The following is a 19175-nucleotide window of genomic DNA, read 5'->3' on the forward strand; positions in this document are numbered from 1 at the left end:
GAAATTTCTGGTGAGTTGCAAATAATGCTGGGCCAAAAAAACAGAACACAGAAAAGACTTGAGGTTTGTCTTATGCATACTGAAGGCAGGAAGACCTTAGACAAAATCTAACCTTACTGAGAAACTTCTCCATTCTTAAAGCTGTTATCTTTAATGTACTCTTATCAGATTTAATGTTGTCTACACAAGAGAGAGCTGCATTGAGCTCGACAGAGAAGTAAAGCAGCTGGAGACAGTACTTTTAAAAGTGGGGTATTTGACAAAACCCATTAATAGCAGTGTTCTGCAGAACACTATTAAAATGACTTATAAGTCAAGTTAGACTAGCTATAACGTTTTTATATGCAATGTTCTAATTGGCATGTCCTCTGTGATTATTAACAGATCACTCTCACATGGGCCAGCAGTGCTCATTGCCTAAAAAATTAACCAAGCTGCTAACACTGAGCTAGTAATAAAAATAGGAAGAATACCAAGCCAGTAATAAAATTATGAAGACAAAATTCTGCTATCCAGATTTCCAAGTTTTGAGATTTTGCTGTGAGGTCCCTCCCTAGGACTGTTCAGGGAACACCATGTATGTTCCTTAGGAAGTGTATCATGGTGCAGCCTTGGAATAACCATACTGGAAATACTGAATAAACGTTGGGTTTCTTCTAAGGAACAATGTAGATGCTACTTTTTTTTCCCTCCAGATTCGTGGGACTCTGAAGAGCTGGACCAAACTGTGGTGTGTCCTGAAACCAGGAGTGCTGCTCATTTATAAGACGCCAAAGATCGGACAGTGGGTTGGGACAATTCTGCTCCATTCTTGTGAGCTGATCGAGAGACCCTCCAAAAAGGATGGCTTCTGCTTTAAACTCTTCCATCCTTTGGATCAATCCATCTGGGCTGTAAAGGTAACAATCCTGATGAGTCAAACAACCTCTTCTTGGTTACCAAAGTTTCTGAGCACTGGTATTGCCTAGCACTGATATTATTTAGTCATTCATTTGCTGTTAGCAGTGGTGAATTGACTGCATAAAAAGATTAAGGATACCAAAGCTTGATCATTGAATGACATCAAAGATACATAGTCCTTGTGATTAGTTCCACAGATGTATCATTCTCAGTGTACAGATGCCTGCACAGACTGAGGAAAAAGGAAATATGTTAGTGCAGGAAAAAAAGTTAAATACCTAGAAGCTATATCAAGCCATGACCTACATCTTTAAAAGGAATTGGGCATAGACACAGTTAACTGAAGTCCCCAAAACAAGGACACAGAAAGCACCAAGTGTTTCACACAAGGCAGGGAGATGGTTGGCAGAGTGACAAAAAACAGGTTTATAATTTGACTTCTTTTTTTTCTAATGCCTCTGAGGTTTGGATTTGTTTGCAATGGACTTGGAACTCAGTGTTCAGCTCAAGCCTTGACTGTTGCACAAAAGCATGACTTCAGATAGCCCTTATTGTCTCTTCTTTGAAATGGAAATAGCAGAATTTTCTCCACTTCATTTTGACTTATTCTTCAGACTGAGAAAATCCCTTCCTGTACACACAGTGGCTCCTGCAGTGACCTCTGGATCTCCCTGTAACAAAAATGATTAATAGTTTTTTACACTTCTTGAAATAACTCCCTTCAAATCTTAAAGAGCTGTATTCCTTTTTCTTCTTTCTTTTAAGAATAGGCAAAAAAAAAAAATTAATGCATATGAGCAAAGAGGAAGATCCCAGCACCTCCTGAGAGGCACTGAGAGCCACATCTTTTGGATACCCTGAAGACAAAACTTTTAATGTTATTAAAAGTTTTGTCTTCAGGGTATCCAAAAGACAAAAATGTTATTGTATTTGTTTCCCTGTCAAAACCAGCGACAAAACCAGAGTTGCTGCAGATATAAATTCTCTAGGAGACATCCCAAGTGTAAATAAGGCATTATGAGTTGATGCCTTGCTGCAAGGTAGTCAGCAGAGGGAATGGAAATGGAGAGACTCACGAGAGTGCAGTGAAAGCACTTGTCATGGCATCAGGAGTTCTGACAAAAGGGAGCAGCCCTGTGGGAGCAGATCAAGCAGACACACTCCTGCTCATCCGTGCAGTTAATTGAACAGTTTTAAACACAGCTATACAATCGCTATAAAAAGCCTTTCCATTTTTAATAAGGTAGGAGGAGAGAATTAAAATTAACCTCATCAACCAGGGGTGAGAGCTGCTGATTTCTGCCAGCAGCTCTGATTTGTGCCTAAATGCATTGCTTTTCCTTAAAGTTTCAAAGATTTCATTGCTACCTTGCTTCTTATTCAGTTTTGAGAGTTTTGATGCTTTTTAAATTCAGAACATGCATTCAAGAAGGTTGTTGATGATTTACTGTCTGTCAACAAAAACCTTCCTTGTGACTTGACAGGTCAACTGAATTCTTCTGAGAAGCACAGTCAGAGGAGGTAGTGAAAAATAGAATCAAAAGTGCAGTCAAATACTGAGAGGCAGAGTTGCTGACAAATCTGAAATGTTGCACTAGGATGCCCTTCCTTTGATATGAAGCATCCCAAAGAAAGAGAAGGTTTTATCAATGTGTGTATGTATTTAAATGTGTATATCTAATTCTTGTGTCCCTTGAGAAAACATAAGATAGAAATAAGAATTAGTATATTAAATGTGAAGAGAGTATATGTCTGAAAATGTTTGTGGACTAGAGGAAGTCCAAAGAGGTTTAAATTTTAAAGTCAAAGTAATATTCTGCATCTCTTGAGATATTCTTAGAAAGCCATATTTGAGCTGCATAGTAGGATACTCCATGAAACCTGAGTTCAGCTGGATTGTTGTGTGTGATAGATGCTTTCAGCCACAAGGTAAACAACAAAATACACATCAGGAAGAAAACCACCAGTGAGCTGCTTGATGTCAAAGAGGCTGTCTGCACTCTGTTAACGGTTTAAGGCTGAAACTGCTAAAAATACTGTTTTATTTTATGTCATTTCACAGCCTCTTTTTAAAGCAATGGGAGCAGAATTGACTGATCTACATTGGTTGTGTAAAACTATGCAAAGAAGATCTGTTTCTCATGAAATATAGATTAAGCAAAGATTAAGCAAGAGATTAAGCAAAAAGCCCAAGTTACTGTCCATCACAATGGAAATAAGATCTGGATGAACCCCTTTCATTCTTGGCCAAAATGGCTTGTGAATTTTCAGAGGTTATCCAGATTAGAGTTGATTGTCCAGCTTTCACTCTCATCAGTGGATTTGCAGTTTACTCAGGGAAATTACTGAACATCTTTGTACATATTGGCCTGGCTGCCCAGCAGATGTTTGGAGCTAAGTGGGGTTCAGCCCTGGAACAAATGTCTGGTTCAGGCACTGCCATAGGCCTTTGATAGGTAGTACTGGCCAAATAAATTTGATGTGCAGGCATTTAACTTCAGTCAGAGCAGGACAAGATTTTTGGGCACCTTTCAAGATAAGATTTAAAGGCCATGGCTTATAGTTGGAAGCTAAATACATGCATCAGGTTACTGGTTTTCCTATAAAGCTCTCTGGGGTCTAGAGCTGTCTTATAAGGATATTGCTGAGGGAAAGAGTTCTTTATTCTTTACTGGTTCCCTGGCTTTTTGAGAGTTTCAGCCTGAAACTCCTTTGCAGTGCACACGGATTAGACCTTTTATCCATTGGTTCCGTCCAGGCCTTTGTAAATTCAGGGCCAAAACTGTCAAGGTCCCAAAATCAGCCAGCAGTGCAAGCAGCAGTAAGAAAAGCTTCCCTTACATGCTCCAAATGCTTCTGCAGAGTCACTTTGTCCAGTGTGTGAGGGCAGTGTGATCCCACACTGCTCCTGGGAAGAGACATTTGCTGAGGTTCCTGCAGGAGACTGGGGGATGCCAACCTAGTAATTTGTGTGAGAGTGTGTGTGTCTGACCTCTTGAAGCACAGAGGGAGTGTAGAGTTATCAGCTGGCAGGGTTTGCCTGCCTGTCCCAAAAGATGTCCTGGAATAGGTTGTATTTCCCTTCAAGCTTGCTCAGAAGCTGGATGAACAGTGTGGTGTGGGAAGGCTTTCATTATCTGCAGCTTGTTCTGACATTTATTTAGAACAATCAGTTAAGTTGGGGTCAGACCTACTGCATCTGGGAAAATGTTTAATTTGAATTTTGTTGATTTGTAAGAATTTGAGTCATTCCTTTAAAGAAAAAGTCCTAGTAATGGTCTTGCACTGCTGCTTTTCTAGTTGTTATTCTGTTCCAGAATACAATAGTTTAATCTTCATCCTTGTGGTTATCCGCAATACTGTTAAGGAGATTTCCCTCCCTTTATTTAAGCTTTGTTTTATGACTCTCTGAGATGTCTTGTCATACTATCCAAAACTGTCAGTCCTCTCCATTTTTCAAAGCCCAATCACCCCCTGTTTCATAGTGCTTTTTGAGTGTCAAAACAGATGTAAAGATAGGAATGATCCTATGGTGGTCCTTTCTTAGTTGTACTGCACAGGGGTGCAGCTGGGGTAATACTTTGAGTGAGGGATGGTCATTGGCATGGTGCTCAAAGGCTGGGAGGCAGAAAGCAGCATTATCTCTGCTGTGCAGATACAGAACATCATTTAATGTGTGCAGATGTTGGCTTTGTTTTCATGGCCTCCTCTCTTTTCTTTTTCTGTTGGAAATGGCCCCCTCCATGCATGAATATGCATTACTGTTGAAAATGTTTCCTTGATAGAGTGACCTGGCTGCTTCTTGAGTTAATCTATGTGCCTAAATGCCTGTTAGAATCTTGTGTTATCCCTTCCTTCCCATTTCCCTTTTTTTTTTTAATATTGTTTCTCTATATCTGTACTGTTAGGCTGTGGGGTTTTTCCTCAAACAGAGCAAATATCCACCTCTGCACTAAAAACACAAGTAATGGTGTTATCATTAGTTGTCCAATGCCCTGCTCAGCTGCAAGCAGCTGAAAGGAAAAATGCCATGGGGAATGATGCCTGATTGCATTAATGTCACTGGTAATGTCTTAAACTGCTCTGCTCTGGTTTACAAATCAAATCTCAACTTTGCCAGTCCTGACTATTAAGCCTTTAAACAGTCTTAGTTTTGTGAACCTCCTGTGGGAGAGGGGAGGAGAAAAAGAAAGTAACAAGGAATCCAGTTTCTCTTGGCAGCAGAAGAACCCTGCAGATGTGAAGGCAAGAAGCTTGACTGGGGACCATTTTCTTCTTAACACTTCGTCTTCATACACTCAGATACAATTTGATGCTTTTCCTACTTTAAATTCTGTCCAAATTTTGGTTTTCTGAGTATAACTTCAAAACAAAAATCCAGATAAAAATATTATTTAACTGAGAAGCACTTGTGTACAGGAGCAGTTTTTAATAGAAGTCACAGTTCCACGCTTACCAAATAGGAGGAGGAATCCTTCTCTCAAGGAATATGATTGGATACTATAAAGGTCCATGTAAGGGAGGAAAGTAATACTCAAACTGCAAAAATCTGCCTAGAGTTTTTCAGCATTGGGTGGTATTCTCTAGAAAGTCAAGGAAATCTGTACTGGAGTATCATCTTGCTCCCCCCTGCAGGTGACATAGTGGTCACTCAGTATTGGTGATGTTTTTATTTCTGACATAATGTCTGCATATTTGAAAAAAGATCTGCTTTTATGTTATTTGTAACAAATTGAGGAAGAGGATGAGCTGGGTCACTTTGAAAATGCAATGAAGGAGGAGAGATTTCTATTTATGTATTTTAGGTTATGGCACAAAGTCCATACCATGAAGACTATGAAGCTGTGTTCACTGCATTTAGGAACTGCTTTTTTTTAGCATCTTCTGGAGTTCAGAGGAGAAGGAAGCAGGGAGGAGATCAAGGAGGGAGCCTGTAGTTCTGCTCAAAGAAGTGTCTCATCCAGGATGAACTTTGCTTCCCTGGGGATCATTTCTGGAGGGTCATGCTGAAAGCATGGTGGCAGGATGTTTACGAGACACTTTTTATTTTTTTGCCACAGCTTCTAAATGAAAGACAGCATAAAATGAGCAAAGCCTGAAGTGGCTGTCCCCACAGGCACCACAGCCTAAGGGTTCTCTGGACTTAAAGGTGAAGGATTGCAACCCAGTAGAATGTGCCCTTGCTGGGAAACCTTTGGTCCTCAGTCTGTGGTTTTCCCATCTTCACCTTTCTCACAGACTCAGGATGGAGTTTCCCCTTTGTTTACTTCCAGGAGAGCTGCTGTTGCCTCTCTGCTGGGGGCTCTGTTATTTGTGGTGGTGAGTGAAGTGTTTCATGTGCGTGTCTGGCTGCCAGGAGACTTCACGTGCGCCTCATGGAGCAGTTCCTTCCGGTGCACGTGGTGTTGTACAAAGGTTTGACTGATTTTGTCCCAAGTGGCAGCAATAAGATCTTTCCACTCTTGCATATCAGAGTAAACACAGCAGGTTTTGGGCTGAGCATAGGTTAGACCAAGCCCCATTACCATAGGAGCTCATTGCTGCCTTGGAGCTGCAGTGGCAATATTGTGATCACTAATGAGTCTCTCCAAATTATTCCATCTGCTCCTGCCTTTTTTCCTATCACAAACATGCACACTCTGCCTGGGAAGGGTGGAAAGGCATTGAACAGTCCATTGCAGCTTCCATGCCTTACGTCTTTCTGTCTGTGTGCGTTTCCAGGGACCCAAGGGAGAAAACGTCGGTTCGATCACTCAGCCTCTTCCCAGCAGCTACTTGATTTTCAGAGCAGCCTCCGAATCAGATGGTAAGTTTGGGGGTTTGTTTGCTTTCTCCAGATAGCAGACTCCCTGCTAGTTAAGAAAACAGGTTGATTTTAAAAAAAAGTGTATAAAAGAAGAAATGGTGGTTCACCCAGCTTGAAAGACTGCTCTTAGCAATGGTCAAAACAAGTCAAGCAGAGTTCTGGCACATTTCATTGCCCTCACTGAACAGCCACCTCTCTGGCCTTGTGTATGGAAGAAGGACTTAGGCTTCTCATTGGGGAAAACCATTAAGTCAGTGTAAACTAAAGGGCAGAAGTCCCAAAACTGATGCAAAAAGAGCTCTGTGTCCTCAGTTGAGCAGAGACTTCATGGTCTTATCTGCCTACATCTTACTCTGTTGAAGGAAAATGGCATGGTAATATTGAAGAGCTGTCAGTAGATGCCTTTCAGCCACCTGAATTTTACTGTAAACTATTTGTGCTGTGGTTTGCAGTATAGCAGGCCCAGATGCTGGTGACTCCACATGTAAAATACTATTCTGGGAATTTGCAAAATTATAGAAGGTAAATTTAGGTCAGTATGTAACAGACATGCCAGCTTGCTATGTGAAAATCTCTATAAATTACTTCAGAGGATGTAAAATATCAGTGATTTATAAGTAGATAAGAAGATTAAAACCATGTTTTCATTCCATTTGACCTTCAGACTAGTCTAATTTTTTTTTCATAGCAAATTAACCTAGGCTGTTCGTTTTACAGATATTTTCACCTACCCCACTAAGGGGGCTCATCTATCCCATATGTTCTTTGGGTCTCATCTAGAGTAACTTTAGGGACATAAGGACTTCTTGTGGAGTGAAATGGGCTTTGAAAGTAGTGTCGTCCTGGTCCAGTGATAAGGTTTTACATTTTCCTGAGGGATGGAAATGAAACAATGCAAATGCACCTTTGGCGTAACACTTAGAATAGGAGGAAACCTTCCTTCATTGCAGACTTCTGTGCTATTTTCCTCCTGCAGTGAGAGGAGGACAGTTCATGGCGAGGGACGCCATTGTGACCTTGAAAACTGCTCGCAGATGTCAGTGCAGTGAAATTATATGAAAATAAGCAGAACTTATACAGGCCCATAGAAACACATCTATTTCCTAAAATAGTCTGCTTTTGTAGCTTATTTGTGTAAAGGAATACAGGATTCTAACCTGGCTCCAAACATCACCTGCCTAGAAAGAGATAGATTGATGCAATAATCTCTTGTGGGGAAAAATAGTGCTGTAGGGTAGAGCTGCTAAATTAGAGGCATTTCAAACCCTGGTTATACACACAGCCCACAGAACAGATACACAGAACAATCCCACAGAGTTCTTAGGCAACCAAATAGCTTCAACAACTGTCTGTCAATCCAGATTTTATAAAATATTATTTCCTTAGAGACCCATGCACTTGTCATTCTACTAGTTTAATTATTAATGATTAAACCATAGAGGCAAAGAGACCTGTGGCTGAGCTTCTACTCTCTCTTTTTATTATGTCTGCCATAGGCCAGTCACACGGAGTAGAAGAGCTTTAGATTTGTTCTAACTAACATTAAGTTAGTTATTGCTCCTAAGATAGCAATAGCTCCCAAGAGATCATCAGAGGTAAGACTTTTCTAGCTGTGATCTCTTGGTCTGGGTCATACAACACGAGAATTTTCAGTGTTGAAATACCTGTGGGAAGTTTTCTGCCCAGTGAATTATTACATGTCTCCAGTGTCAAAAGAGCTTAAAATAGTGAGTTACTGGAACACATTTTGAGAGCCAAGATTCTTGGGAAGCATGCAGAGGCAAGGCAAATCAAAATAGAGTTACTTTCAGTTTAGTGTGATTTTCGTTTATTTTGCTGCTTCTCTCCAGTAGGATCCTAATGTTAGATGGAAAGCTAATGTGATCAAGGGAAGGAGGAAGAAATGAGGTGCCTCCCAATCAAATACCCTAAATGTGTATGTATAAAGTAACTAGGGCCTTTGATTCAAGACAAAATACAAGTTCTTGAACAGCACCAGCAGTGCCCTAGAGCCACCTGTTCTAGGAGCACCCACATTATCCCTGGTAGATTCTGAGTCTGATGAGGTGATCATGAAAGCCAAAGCTTTGGGATCTGTCTGTTTAGCAGTGGACTTCACAAAAAAATAAAAAAATTGATACTCAATTGCACCAGAAATATTAGCATGAAAAGTGGTGTAATTTTCAGCTGAATGAGAGTATTTGACTTCCCAGCTGAGGTCAGTGAGCTGTGGAAATTTGGCATCTTTTGTGTAGGAAGGGCAGGATGTGAATCTCCAGACAAGAGGGAAGAACAGCTTTCTCCCAAACCTGTGTCCTGACAAAGGGCCAAACATGGGTGTCATACATGGAGATGTGAGTGACTTGGAGACAGTATTAATGTCAGTAGGTCATGTAAAACATATGCAGACACAGATACAAGGAGCAGAAACTGCTACATGTAAGGAATTCTGTATTAACTGCAGGAAATTAAGGCTTGTACTTTGCACTTTGTATGGTTTGATTTTAAGCTCAGAACACAGGACTGAAATGGTTTTAGACTGTTATGTTGCTTCACCTGTTGCAAAGAGGCTTCTCCAAAAGGGAGTCCCTGAGTTTGTTTCATTTCTTTAACACTGGAGAAACCTAGAGGATGCCGGAAAGACAGGAGATTGAGGTAAAATGAGCTAAGCCAGCTGAGACAACTGAGGCAGGTGGGATCTGGGCCCTTGTGTATATTTGAGGTGTTTTCACATCTCCCCCGTAGGGCAATACTGAATGAATCTACAGCATCTCTGGGGAGGTGTCCTTGTTGTGTTATTCTTAACACAGTCTCCCATGTTGGTAGTGGAAAATAAGCAACAAAGCACTTGGCAAATATAACTAACTCATGGAGGCCTCTGACTTGCTGAGAAATACTGAGTTGCTGCATATGTTAGATGTACAGTTCAGCCATCCTGGCAACTCTATGATGATCAGCAGTTACATAGCCTACTTTTTCTCTCAGCATTTCAGAATCCCCACTTTCCCCTCTGCTGTACCATCTGTGACAGGCTGTTGGTAGGATTTAAGATCATGACTTCTGGACGATCTGCAGAACCACTGCCCAGCTACAGCAGATTTCACATTCACAGACCAGAGCTGCAGTCTGCTTTTTGATGTGTTTTAAACATCAACCTCTGGAAAGGTCGTGTCAGCCTACAGGGCTCAACCTGTACAAGTGCATGGTCTTTCTTTCTTACCAGTTTCACAAAAGAAGACTGCTTTTTCTAAACCCGTGACTGTGTCTACATTTCAGATTTGTGTTGAGGAGTGACTTAGAATTAGTAGTTTAAATCTGTCCCAAGCTTCCTGCACAGACCATTCTGGAGCTGCCCCTGAGATCTAATTAATGTGTCCTAAGCATTTTAAGTCTCACAGTGAGGATCTCCACTGTGCCATGGACCCTGCTGCCACAGGGTGTATTCCTACTAATGAAATTCAAAGTGGCAGATTACCAAGAGTTGAAATCTGAACAGTGGAATTGTAAACCACATTTACATTTTATTCCTTCTGTCTGCCCTCTCCTTCAGGTATGCTTTGGGTAGCCTCCAGTGCTTGATGTGGATGCAGTTGTGTGGAAATCCTGATGGATTACAGTGTTGTTTCTTTTCTAGGCATCTGGCCCTTCCCCCCAAACTGATGCTCTCATCTGGGGAGGAAATTAGGTTATTGAAATAAGGGTCATGCACAAAAGCAAAGAACCACAGGGAAGATTGCAATTTGAAACCAATTTAACAATGAAATACATCTCTGGGTCTTGGCAGCTCTGGAGAAAATAGAATATCTTTTTAGCTTTATATCTGTGTTTCATATTCCTTAGACCTTTCACAGTGGTTTAAAATCCAGGCTTCTGCAACAAGATTTCATTAAGTTCACTGCATAAATTGCACCTGCAGCTAATTGAGAGCTCACATCCTTGCATCTTGACAGCCAAAGTGGGAGAAATCATGCACGCAGGCACCCAAGTGGTACAGCAAAATAAGCAGTCAGCTGAACACGATGACCTTAATGTTCACTGACTGAAGCAAATCAGCCTCTTCTCACCATTTGTGATTTGTGTGCACTTGAGCAAGAATTCATCGTTTCCAGGTGACAGTCTACTTCAGGTTGATTTTTAAAAGCATCTATCTTGTAAGTGTGAGGCATGAGGCCAAAGCTGGAGGACTTTAATAATTCAAGAAGAATAATATTCCCTTAGTGATGCCTCTCTGGAGGAATGTGTGGTTGCTCAGTGTGAGCCTTTTGAAGTCTTAATTGGCAAGAGATTCATCCCAGGTGTTCTGAAGCTACAGGAATGCAGTGGAAAAGAAGTATAGTTCCAGACTGATATTTCTGTGTGTAAGGGTGTGATTCCATCTAGAGCAGATTCTTCTTTCTGGTGAGTGCTGAGAGAACATTGGCTGCATCCTCCATGACCAGCTGCTGCAAAATGTGGCAGATAGACTTGGCACATCAGATTATGAGTTCTTCTAGGCGAGTGCAAAGAATTTCAAAACTGAATAGCTTAGTGTTTTCAGTGCTGCCTGGTTTTGTCCTGTGAGATATTTTTGTAATTTTAGATCTCTTCAAAGACTAGGACAGAGTCAAGTTTTTCTTTGAACTGAACCTAGGTTAGCAGCATAAGCACCTTCTGTTGTTTTGACTTTTTTTTTTTCCCAGGAGGGAGAAGAAATTATTTTTGTCTCTTGGTTTTAGTAGTTCCTTTTGTCTGTGGAAAAAAAAAAAAAAAGAGTTGGTGCAAGCACATGCCTGCTGCTATTCAGCCTTGCATCCTCCAGATTTCTTCATGGTGCCAGCAGTGCCCTGCTGACCCAGGAGGTGTCCTGCAAGGAGCCATAGTGATTCCTATTTGCACCTCAAACCAAGGGATCAGGACCAGCCAGCCTGGTCCTGCTTGACCAACCTGATCTCCTTCCATGGCAAGGTGACCTGCTTAGTGGATGAGCCCTGGAACAGGCTGCCCAGGGAAGTGGCTGAGTCAACATCCCTGCAGGTATTTAGAAGACATGCAGATGCAGCACTTTGGGACATGGTTAATGGTAGACTTAGCAGTCCTGGGTTAACAGTTGGACTTGATGATCTTAGAAGTATTTTCCAATGTAAACAACTCTCTGTCTCTATATAAGTTGATTTGAGAAGAGCTTAAAAGCTTGTGGGGAGATTCTGCCAGAAGCTAACAACATACTCCTGGGTTTTTCTTCAGAATTTGAACATATGCTTCATTTAGGCCACAGTGTGTGAAAAATTGATTGCAGTTTTTGCATTGCCACTTCAAACCTCCTAAAAGAATATTATTGTAACTTCTTTTTTTTGCTTCCTTCATATGCACCCTTTTGGGCTGCCATTCCGCTCTGAAGGAACCCAGATCTTACATTATTTTTTGATCTAATTACCCTGTATATAAAAGGCCCTATTTGAGTCACCCACTCAAAATTAGAAGATGTGAGAATTGGGGTAGCCATGAAGCCTTCATGCAGTGCCGTCACTGTAGGCGACAGCCTTTAATTATGTGACCACATTCATTTCTCCCCTTCTGCAGCTCCTGAGGGAGTGAGTAGAGTTGTCAGGTAAGCAATTAAGTAATCCAAATGCTAGCATTTTTGTATCATCTCCACAATCCAGAAGACCACAGCCCAATAGAAAGGTCACTCAGATGTAAATATTTCCTATAGGCCTTTAGCAACGAAACAGGTTTATCTTGTGTGCAATCCCTGTAATTGAGAGAGTGTAATTTTATGGTTTTATGCTGCAATTAACACACCATTGACTTGCAGAGAATGTAACCTTTTTATTTGCAGAGGTAAGCCCATGTTTTCCATCTGGGTCGGTGGCATGTGTTTGTTTGGATTCACAGCACCACCTGATGGCTGAAGGCCCATTTCTGGGCTTGGGGATGCTCTGCATCCCTTCAGTTCGGTTTCTGTTAGAAATGGAGACAAGGGTGTACACTGATGCCATTTCTGTGTGCTGCAGGGCACAAAGAATGCTGACTGCTGATGCAGAGCAAGTTCCTCTAAAGCTTTGTGTATCTGCCTGGGACTATTAAAATGAATATTTAATGTTTTGGGTTTTTTTCTTAATTTAAGCTTCTTGAATAAGGCTTCAGAAAAGACTCAGGTTTCTCATAACACCTTCCAGGGAGTTATCTGAAGAGTTGGAAACCCTAGATGTATTGTGTAGAAATTTCCTGTGGTGATGTAGTGAACCCCCAAATTTTCGACCAAGCCTGTATGGTCATGGCAGCACCAGTGAACCCCTGTGGCAGTGGGGTGGGGGTAAAAGAGCTGCCCATGGGCCATGGCCAGCATGGGCTGCTCTGTCTCCATCCCCAGGCAGGGGATGTCTGAGGGAGACTTGGGGCCACCCTTGCCTCAGCCATCACAGGATAATGAGCATACCTGAGAGCTGCAGAGCACTGAGATGACCTCAGTGCTGCCTCAAAGAGCTCATGCTGCTACAAATCAACCTACCTGTCAAAGCACCTGATTTTAACAGCCTATTTAATACAAAAATATCTTGACATATGCAGCATTTCCAAATGTCAAATCACAGAGTTCTCACTCTGTGGAACTGGAAAAGAAAAGCAATTTTAAAAGCAGAGGAGAGTCAAGTCAGGGAGCCTGAGCAGGAGTGTGCTCCCTTGTGAGGCACAGCCTGAAACAGATTTGCATAGTGGTGGGTTTGGGGGACAAGGAATATGTGGGAGGAGGTGGATTTGTGCTCAGTGCAGCCATTAGCTCTAATGGGTTATCCATGCAAATCCTCCACATAGAGAGAACGGCATAAATCTCTGCCTGTAAAGCCTTAATGCAAGAATATTTGTTAAATACAAAATAGTGTGAAATCAATTCCAACAGCATTCAACCTTTCTAATCTTTTATTAAACATTATTTGTATTGTCATTATTAAATCATAAGCTGATGCTGAAGGAATTTATTGGATAAAATTTGAATATATGAATGGGGCTCTACAGTGTTCATGGCTAAATGTTCAAGTGCAATTCTTCAAAGATTTGAGATGTTTTTATTTTACTGGTTGCAGCTTTGTATCGAAGCAGGCATTGAAAGACACTCAGATTTGTAAATATTTCTTTATATGCATGTTCCAGATTTTTTTAAGGTGTCATTTGTCTTATAGAGCCAAATTTTGGTAATTATGAAGTTGATGGGAATTCTGCCCAGGAGAGCAGCAGGATCCCAGTGAGATTTATGCATGTGCTTGATGCTGTGTGATAGAAAAGAATTTAATGAAAATTTTGCCAAATGGGACCAGGAATGAATGCGGTCCAGGGAAACCCTGTTTGCAGCACTTGCCATTGCTAGAGAACAATCCTTTGTTTCCTTCACTGCCTCTCAATCACTCTTCTAGTTATTGTGAAATGTATTCTGAGAAGTGTAATGAAGAGCTCTGTTTTACAAGCTTGAAATTAGAGGATAACTCCCTTGATACTTCAATTCTCGAATGTTCAGCTAATTTGCAGGTGTCGTGGCCTCATTAATGACTGCACTACAGAAGCGGGCTGTTTTCAGGTGCTTCCAGGAGTACAGCAGCTCCAGCACTGTGGTGGTGGGGCTTTAACACACAGCTTTGTAGCCTTGTATGGACCATTGCAAAAGGAGCCAAGGGGCAGCTTGGATTCCTGTGCTTTTCATTTGCTGTCTGTCTGTGGGACCTGTGCAGGCCATAGGGAAATCCAGTGTGGCTGTGCATAGGAGCTGCAGTTTGTCTTGGCTCTGTGCCATGCTTACAATTTCTCCAAAATGGACCCTTCAGGTAAAGATTTTTTGCAGCAAGATAAGAAACAATGATGCCCCGCAGACATTATCTGATGGACCAGGCAGAGAGAAGGAATGGAAAAATAAATTTAAAATGCAGAAAAAGAGGGAAAATGAACAGCCTGACAACTTTTTCTAGTCTCCATTACTCTGTCACGTATTGACCGTCCTGGATCTTGATTGGAATGGTGATGCAGCACTGCAGCCATCATGGGACCTCTGAGCAGGCTGTGGTTCAGTGATCCCAGGGTAAGCAGGGATCTCTCCCACAGAGCTCAGTGCCCGGGTATCTCCCTGCCATTGGGAAGTGCATGAGGTGGGGATGCCAAGGGGTGAATGTGTTCTGGGGAGTGTATTACTTGCAGGCATGAGATGCTGGGTGTTCTGGAAGCACCGTACCCACACAGATTTCTTGCATCTCAGACTAAATCAGAAAGGGGCAATGGGATGTGAACAAGTTGTGGGAGAAGGGGATGTTATTAGGGAAGAGGGAGTTGGGGTGAGCTTCCCACTGTATCACCCATGCAGATGTGTTACTTGTGCAGCTGCTAAAACACACCATTCCTGGCAAGATAACCTAGGGATCATATGTATGAAAAATATATTGTACCCAGTGACTTCCTAAATTACAATGATAATGAGCTTTACTCCCAGGCAAGAAGCTTTTGAGAAGCAGTGCATGAATTGTGTAATTTACTCTGCTGTGCTTAAATAATTCCTTTTGTTTTCACAGGCCGATGCTGGCTGGATGCTCTGGAGCTTGCCCTGCGTTGCTCCAGCCTCTTCAGGCTCGGTGCCTCCAAGCAGGGGAAGGATGGAGACGTGAACTGCTCCAGTGATTCTGCGCATGCGGGGCTCAACCACCTCTTGCACTCCAGTGCTATGTCAGACCAGGAGTTCTTCCAGTAAGATGGGGCTGTTACTGCTTAATGCACAGAGAGGTGGCACATGACTCAAACTTGAGCAAAATCTAGCCAGAGTCCACTGAGAAAATCTGTTTAAAAACCAGCCTGTGTGTTCTGCTGCTGCATCCCTCACTAATACATGGGCTGGGTGCTGCCACCTAATGCTTGAACACACGGGCTGGGGGAAATCCCAGCTGTGTTTGTTTGTACATAAACAACTTTCTTCTGTCCCCTGCTTGGGCCAAAATGGTGTCTGGGGATGCCAGCATGAAAAATGGCTTGCCTGAGTAAAGATTGCAGAATCTAGCTGCTGTGGTTACACAGACACAGTCACTAACAATGTCTGTGTGTTGCAAGCACATATGGCTCTGAGTCTGATCTATTTTTTAATAATGTGTACTCTTCCCTAGTAATACTGTGTTATAGTCAGCAGAGTGCACACACTGCATCCTTAGTTTTATAATTACTTTCTCTCTCTGCAGGGGTTTTGAGGGGTGTCCAATTTCTTCCTCGATGAATCAGATAAATTTTTACGTAAGGGGAAAGAAGTCCCCACAGCCTCCTTTCTATTCATATTCCTGGTAATTCTGCAGCATTTTGGAACATCAAAGCTCTGTACACATTAAAAAGCCCCAGGCCTTTCTGTTGCTTATAGCTGAATAAGCAACTTCAAGAATCCTCCTGGTATAGACATTTGGCCTTTGGAGTGAGAACTAGGAGAGGACGTGTCTATTTCTAGTTCTGCTGATTGGAATTTGACTTTCAGAGCTCACAGCAATGCACCATCAGTTATGCAGTTTCTAGGGTAGCAATTCTTGCAGTCTGCAAAGATGATGCCTTGCAGAGCAGGACCTCACCCTTAAAAGGTTTTCTTGGTCACATTTATGACAACAACAGGGGTCTGAGTCCTCTTCAGAGTGTTTAGGTACCTCTGGCCCTATGGGATCTAAGGGGTGGCATCATTTCAGTCTGCCCTTTGCCCTGATGGGTTCTGGTAATCCCAGCATGTGTTCTCCAGTCCTGCTGCTGTTCAGGTTTTTACCTAGAGTTTAAAGAGAGCTTTACTGAAAAGCAGTGGGAGAAGAAAAGGAAATCTTATATCTTACCACATCATGTGCCCTAGTACTTGTGCTCATGGGTTTCTTTCATAATACTTTCCTTATGTCTGGAAGTCTCTGTGCTCAGTGGAATAATGAATTCAAGAATGCAGTAGACTTGTTTTTTGGCTGATGGATGTGTGTACAGAAATATACATAATATTAAAATGGAGCCTGTGGCACTCAGAATATTTGGGCAAACCCATCGCTACTATAAGCTGATACAGAAGATAAGGTTAAAACTATAGTAAAGTATTTCTTCAGAATGTGGTATGTGAATGATGCTTAAGTGATGCCTCTATTTCACCTCTTAGTTGTCCAACAACAAAAGCCCCCTTGAAATATGGGACTCAGTAGTAGCAACACGCATGGCAGAGTTTTCAGCAGGACAGAGTAGCCACAGTTGCAATCAGATATTTCTTACAGTCTCAAATTTTAGCTGAGTCTGGTTCAAGCTGGGCATTCACCATGTGACATCTGGACAGTACCCCCTCCTTTCTGAGTCCTACCTCTGTTGGGAATGTGTAGCCAAACTCCCCAGTGCTTAAAGCCCAGGGGAGCTTGAGGGTTGCAGGACAGGAGGATGACTTGCTGTCATCCCTGAAGGAATGAAGAACATTTAAATAAGGGAGAATGCAAAACCCAAACTGTGCAAGTGCTGAGCAAAGTGGTTTTGGTTTGCCAGTGACAGTGGCTTCCTCACAGGGATTCAATCATTCTAATTAAATGCTTTCCCTACAGGGAATCTTACCAATTAAATTGGCATGCAGTTGTTAGGGGGCCAGTTAATTACATTTAACTCTATGTTCAAATTAGCCAGGCTACTCTGTCAAGAACAGAAAAAGAAAGGGAAGATGATGGATATTATGGGGAGAACAAAACCCCCTTGGGAGCTGGCAAAAGCAGATTTTCTGTTGAGCCAAAGTTGCATTTGTCTGCTGGCTGCTTTGCTCCTTTCCTGCTGGGAAACAAATCAAGATTATACAGTGATTTCAAAATCCATGTCTTTAGTTAAATATAAAAATGAGAGAGAGAACTGTGTGAGTGAATCAAAGGCTTAAGTACTGTGTAAATCAGTGATTTTAGACAGGAGACTTTTAGGGCACAAGGCACTCTTCTTCTTAATATGAAGTTGTATTTCTTGTGGCTTCCATACCTCATCTCCAGCAGCCCCAGGAGTCTGGCTGGTTACTTGTTTGCAAAAGCCTAAGTTTTTTTATTTACTTTGTGTAGAAGAACAGTATCAAGCCCAAAGAAGTCCTGGTCACCAATTGATGTTTCCAGGAATGCCACTTACAGAATAAAGCACTGCTGGAAGAGAACTCTAGTATGTTGAAACAGTAAATTAGCCATGAAGTGTGCCAGGTTACCCATGTTCATGGTGGAACTCCAGTGCTGACTTTTAGCATAGTCATTTCCCCCCCCAGCTTTTGGATTCTGGTCCAAATCTCATTTGAAGCTCCTGGGAAATCTTTTCATTGATTGATTGGCCAAGCTCATGGCATGGCATTTGTTTTTAGCATATCACACATATTCAGTGGTGATTCTCTTTGGAGAAAGAACCTGGGTGCACTTCAGCATCTCATATTTGATCCTCAGAATGAGAAACATCTGTTTTTCCTTTGGCTCCCCAGAGTGGCTCCATGGCTCTGGATTTATTAAGTCTTGCCTGGTTTATGGTGGTGGGTAATCAGTTGCACAGTTCAGTGGAATTTGATATGAATTTGATTTCCCTCTTGGACTAAATCTGAAATCCTTAAAAAATACTAGGGTGGTGGTGGTGAGAGAAAACTAATAAAAGAGTAATTTACTCCATTAAACTTCAAATACTTCCCAAATGTGAGGCAGGTGACCCTGGAAAACTTGCTCTTCTTACAAATGTGAAATAGAAAAAAGTGCTGCATCTCAGCATGAACTAAAAGCTTTATAATGAACTGTTCTTTCAAGTATTTTTCCCCCATGGAGAAGATTTTCACTAGGTGTAGGGAGCAAAGCAACCACAGACAGCACTCACATGTTTACCTGATCATTGAAAAATTAAGAACTAAATTAGGTATTTAAATGATCAAAACCAAATAATTTCATGGATATACCATCCAGGAAACAACTGTGGTGAGGAATCATGGGATAATATCTCTAGACAGCTCTCTCCTCATCTTTCTTCTGCTTTATTATTTTAAATTCATGTGTGTGTAATCTGTGTCTCCAGTGTATTTGGTTATCACTCATTACATTTGCTGCCTGCTGGCTAAAAAAGAGAACTAATATCCTGGCACTAGAACAATGAAGACACATAATGTCTGATAGAAAATTATTAGTGCTGGTCATTGACTGTGATTAATGATCTTAGTTTTATTATACAGTGCAACTGTCAATTAAAAAACCTTGTGATTTGTATATATAAACACTGTATATATGTATATGTATGCAGACATACATATATTTGCAAAAGGAATTAAAAGAAAGATTTTCTAAAGGCACAGAAAGCTGTAAGATGACACTTCCAAAAGAACTCTAGAAACTGGGCTCTGCCAGAAACTGAGCTGTGGCTGTCACAATGTGGCTTGCTTGGCAAGTTAAAAATCATGAGTTTATTTCAGTACATAGTTGGAAGTTGAGATCTTCTGAAAAGCTGATGCCAGTTCTGAGTTTTGATTCTTTTTGTTGCTTTT

The 19175-nt window shown here is 41.6% G+C and overlaps 1 protein-coding gene across 7 annotated transcripts in view; it reads left to right on the forward strand.

Annotated features, from left to right (window-relative positions):
• The window catches only part of OSBPL5 (oxysterol binding protein like 5), a 172714-nt gene that overhangs the window by 129246 nt on the left and 24293 nt on the right, over positions 1-19175 (forward strand). For all 7 annotated transcript variants that reach the window (XM_054275317.1, XM_054275318.1, XM_054275319.1 and 4 more), the window contains 3 exons: positions 696-899; positions 6622-6706; positions 15235-15406. In XM_054275317.1, the coding sequence (XP_054131292.1) occupies positions 696-899; positions 6622-6706; positions 15235-15406 (461 nt within the window). The remainder of the gene's footprint in view (positions 1-695; positions 900-6621; positions 6707-15234; positions 15407-19175) is intronic.

Source organism: Melozone crissalis, unplaced genomic scaffold (assembly GCF_028551555.1).
Source record: "Melozone crissalis strain CALT ecotype California unplaced genomic scaffold, PUWL_Pcris_2 ptg000018l_1, whole genome shotgun sequence".
Taxonomy (NCBI): Eukaryota; Metazoa; Chordata; class Aves; order Passeriformes; family Passerellidae; genus Melozone; species Melozone crissalis.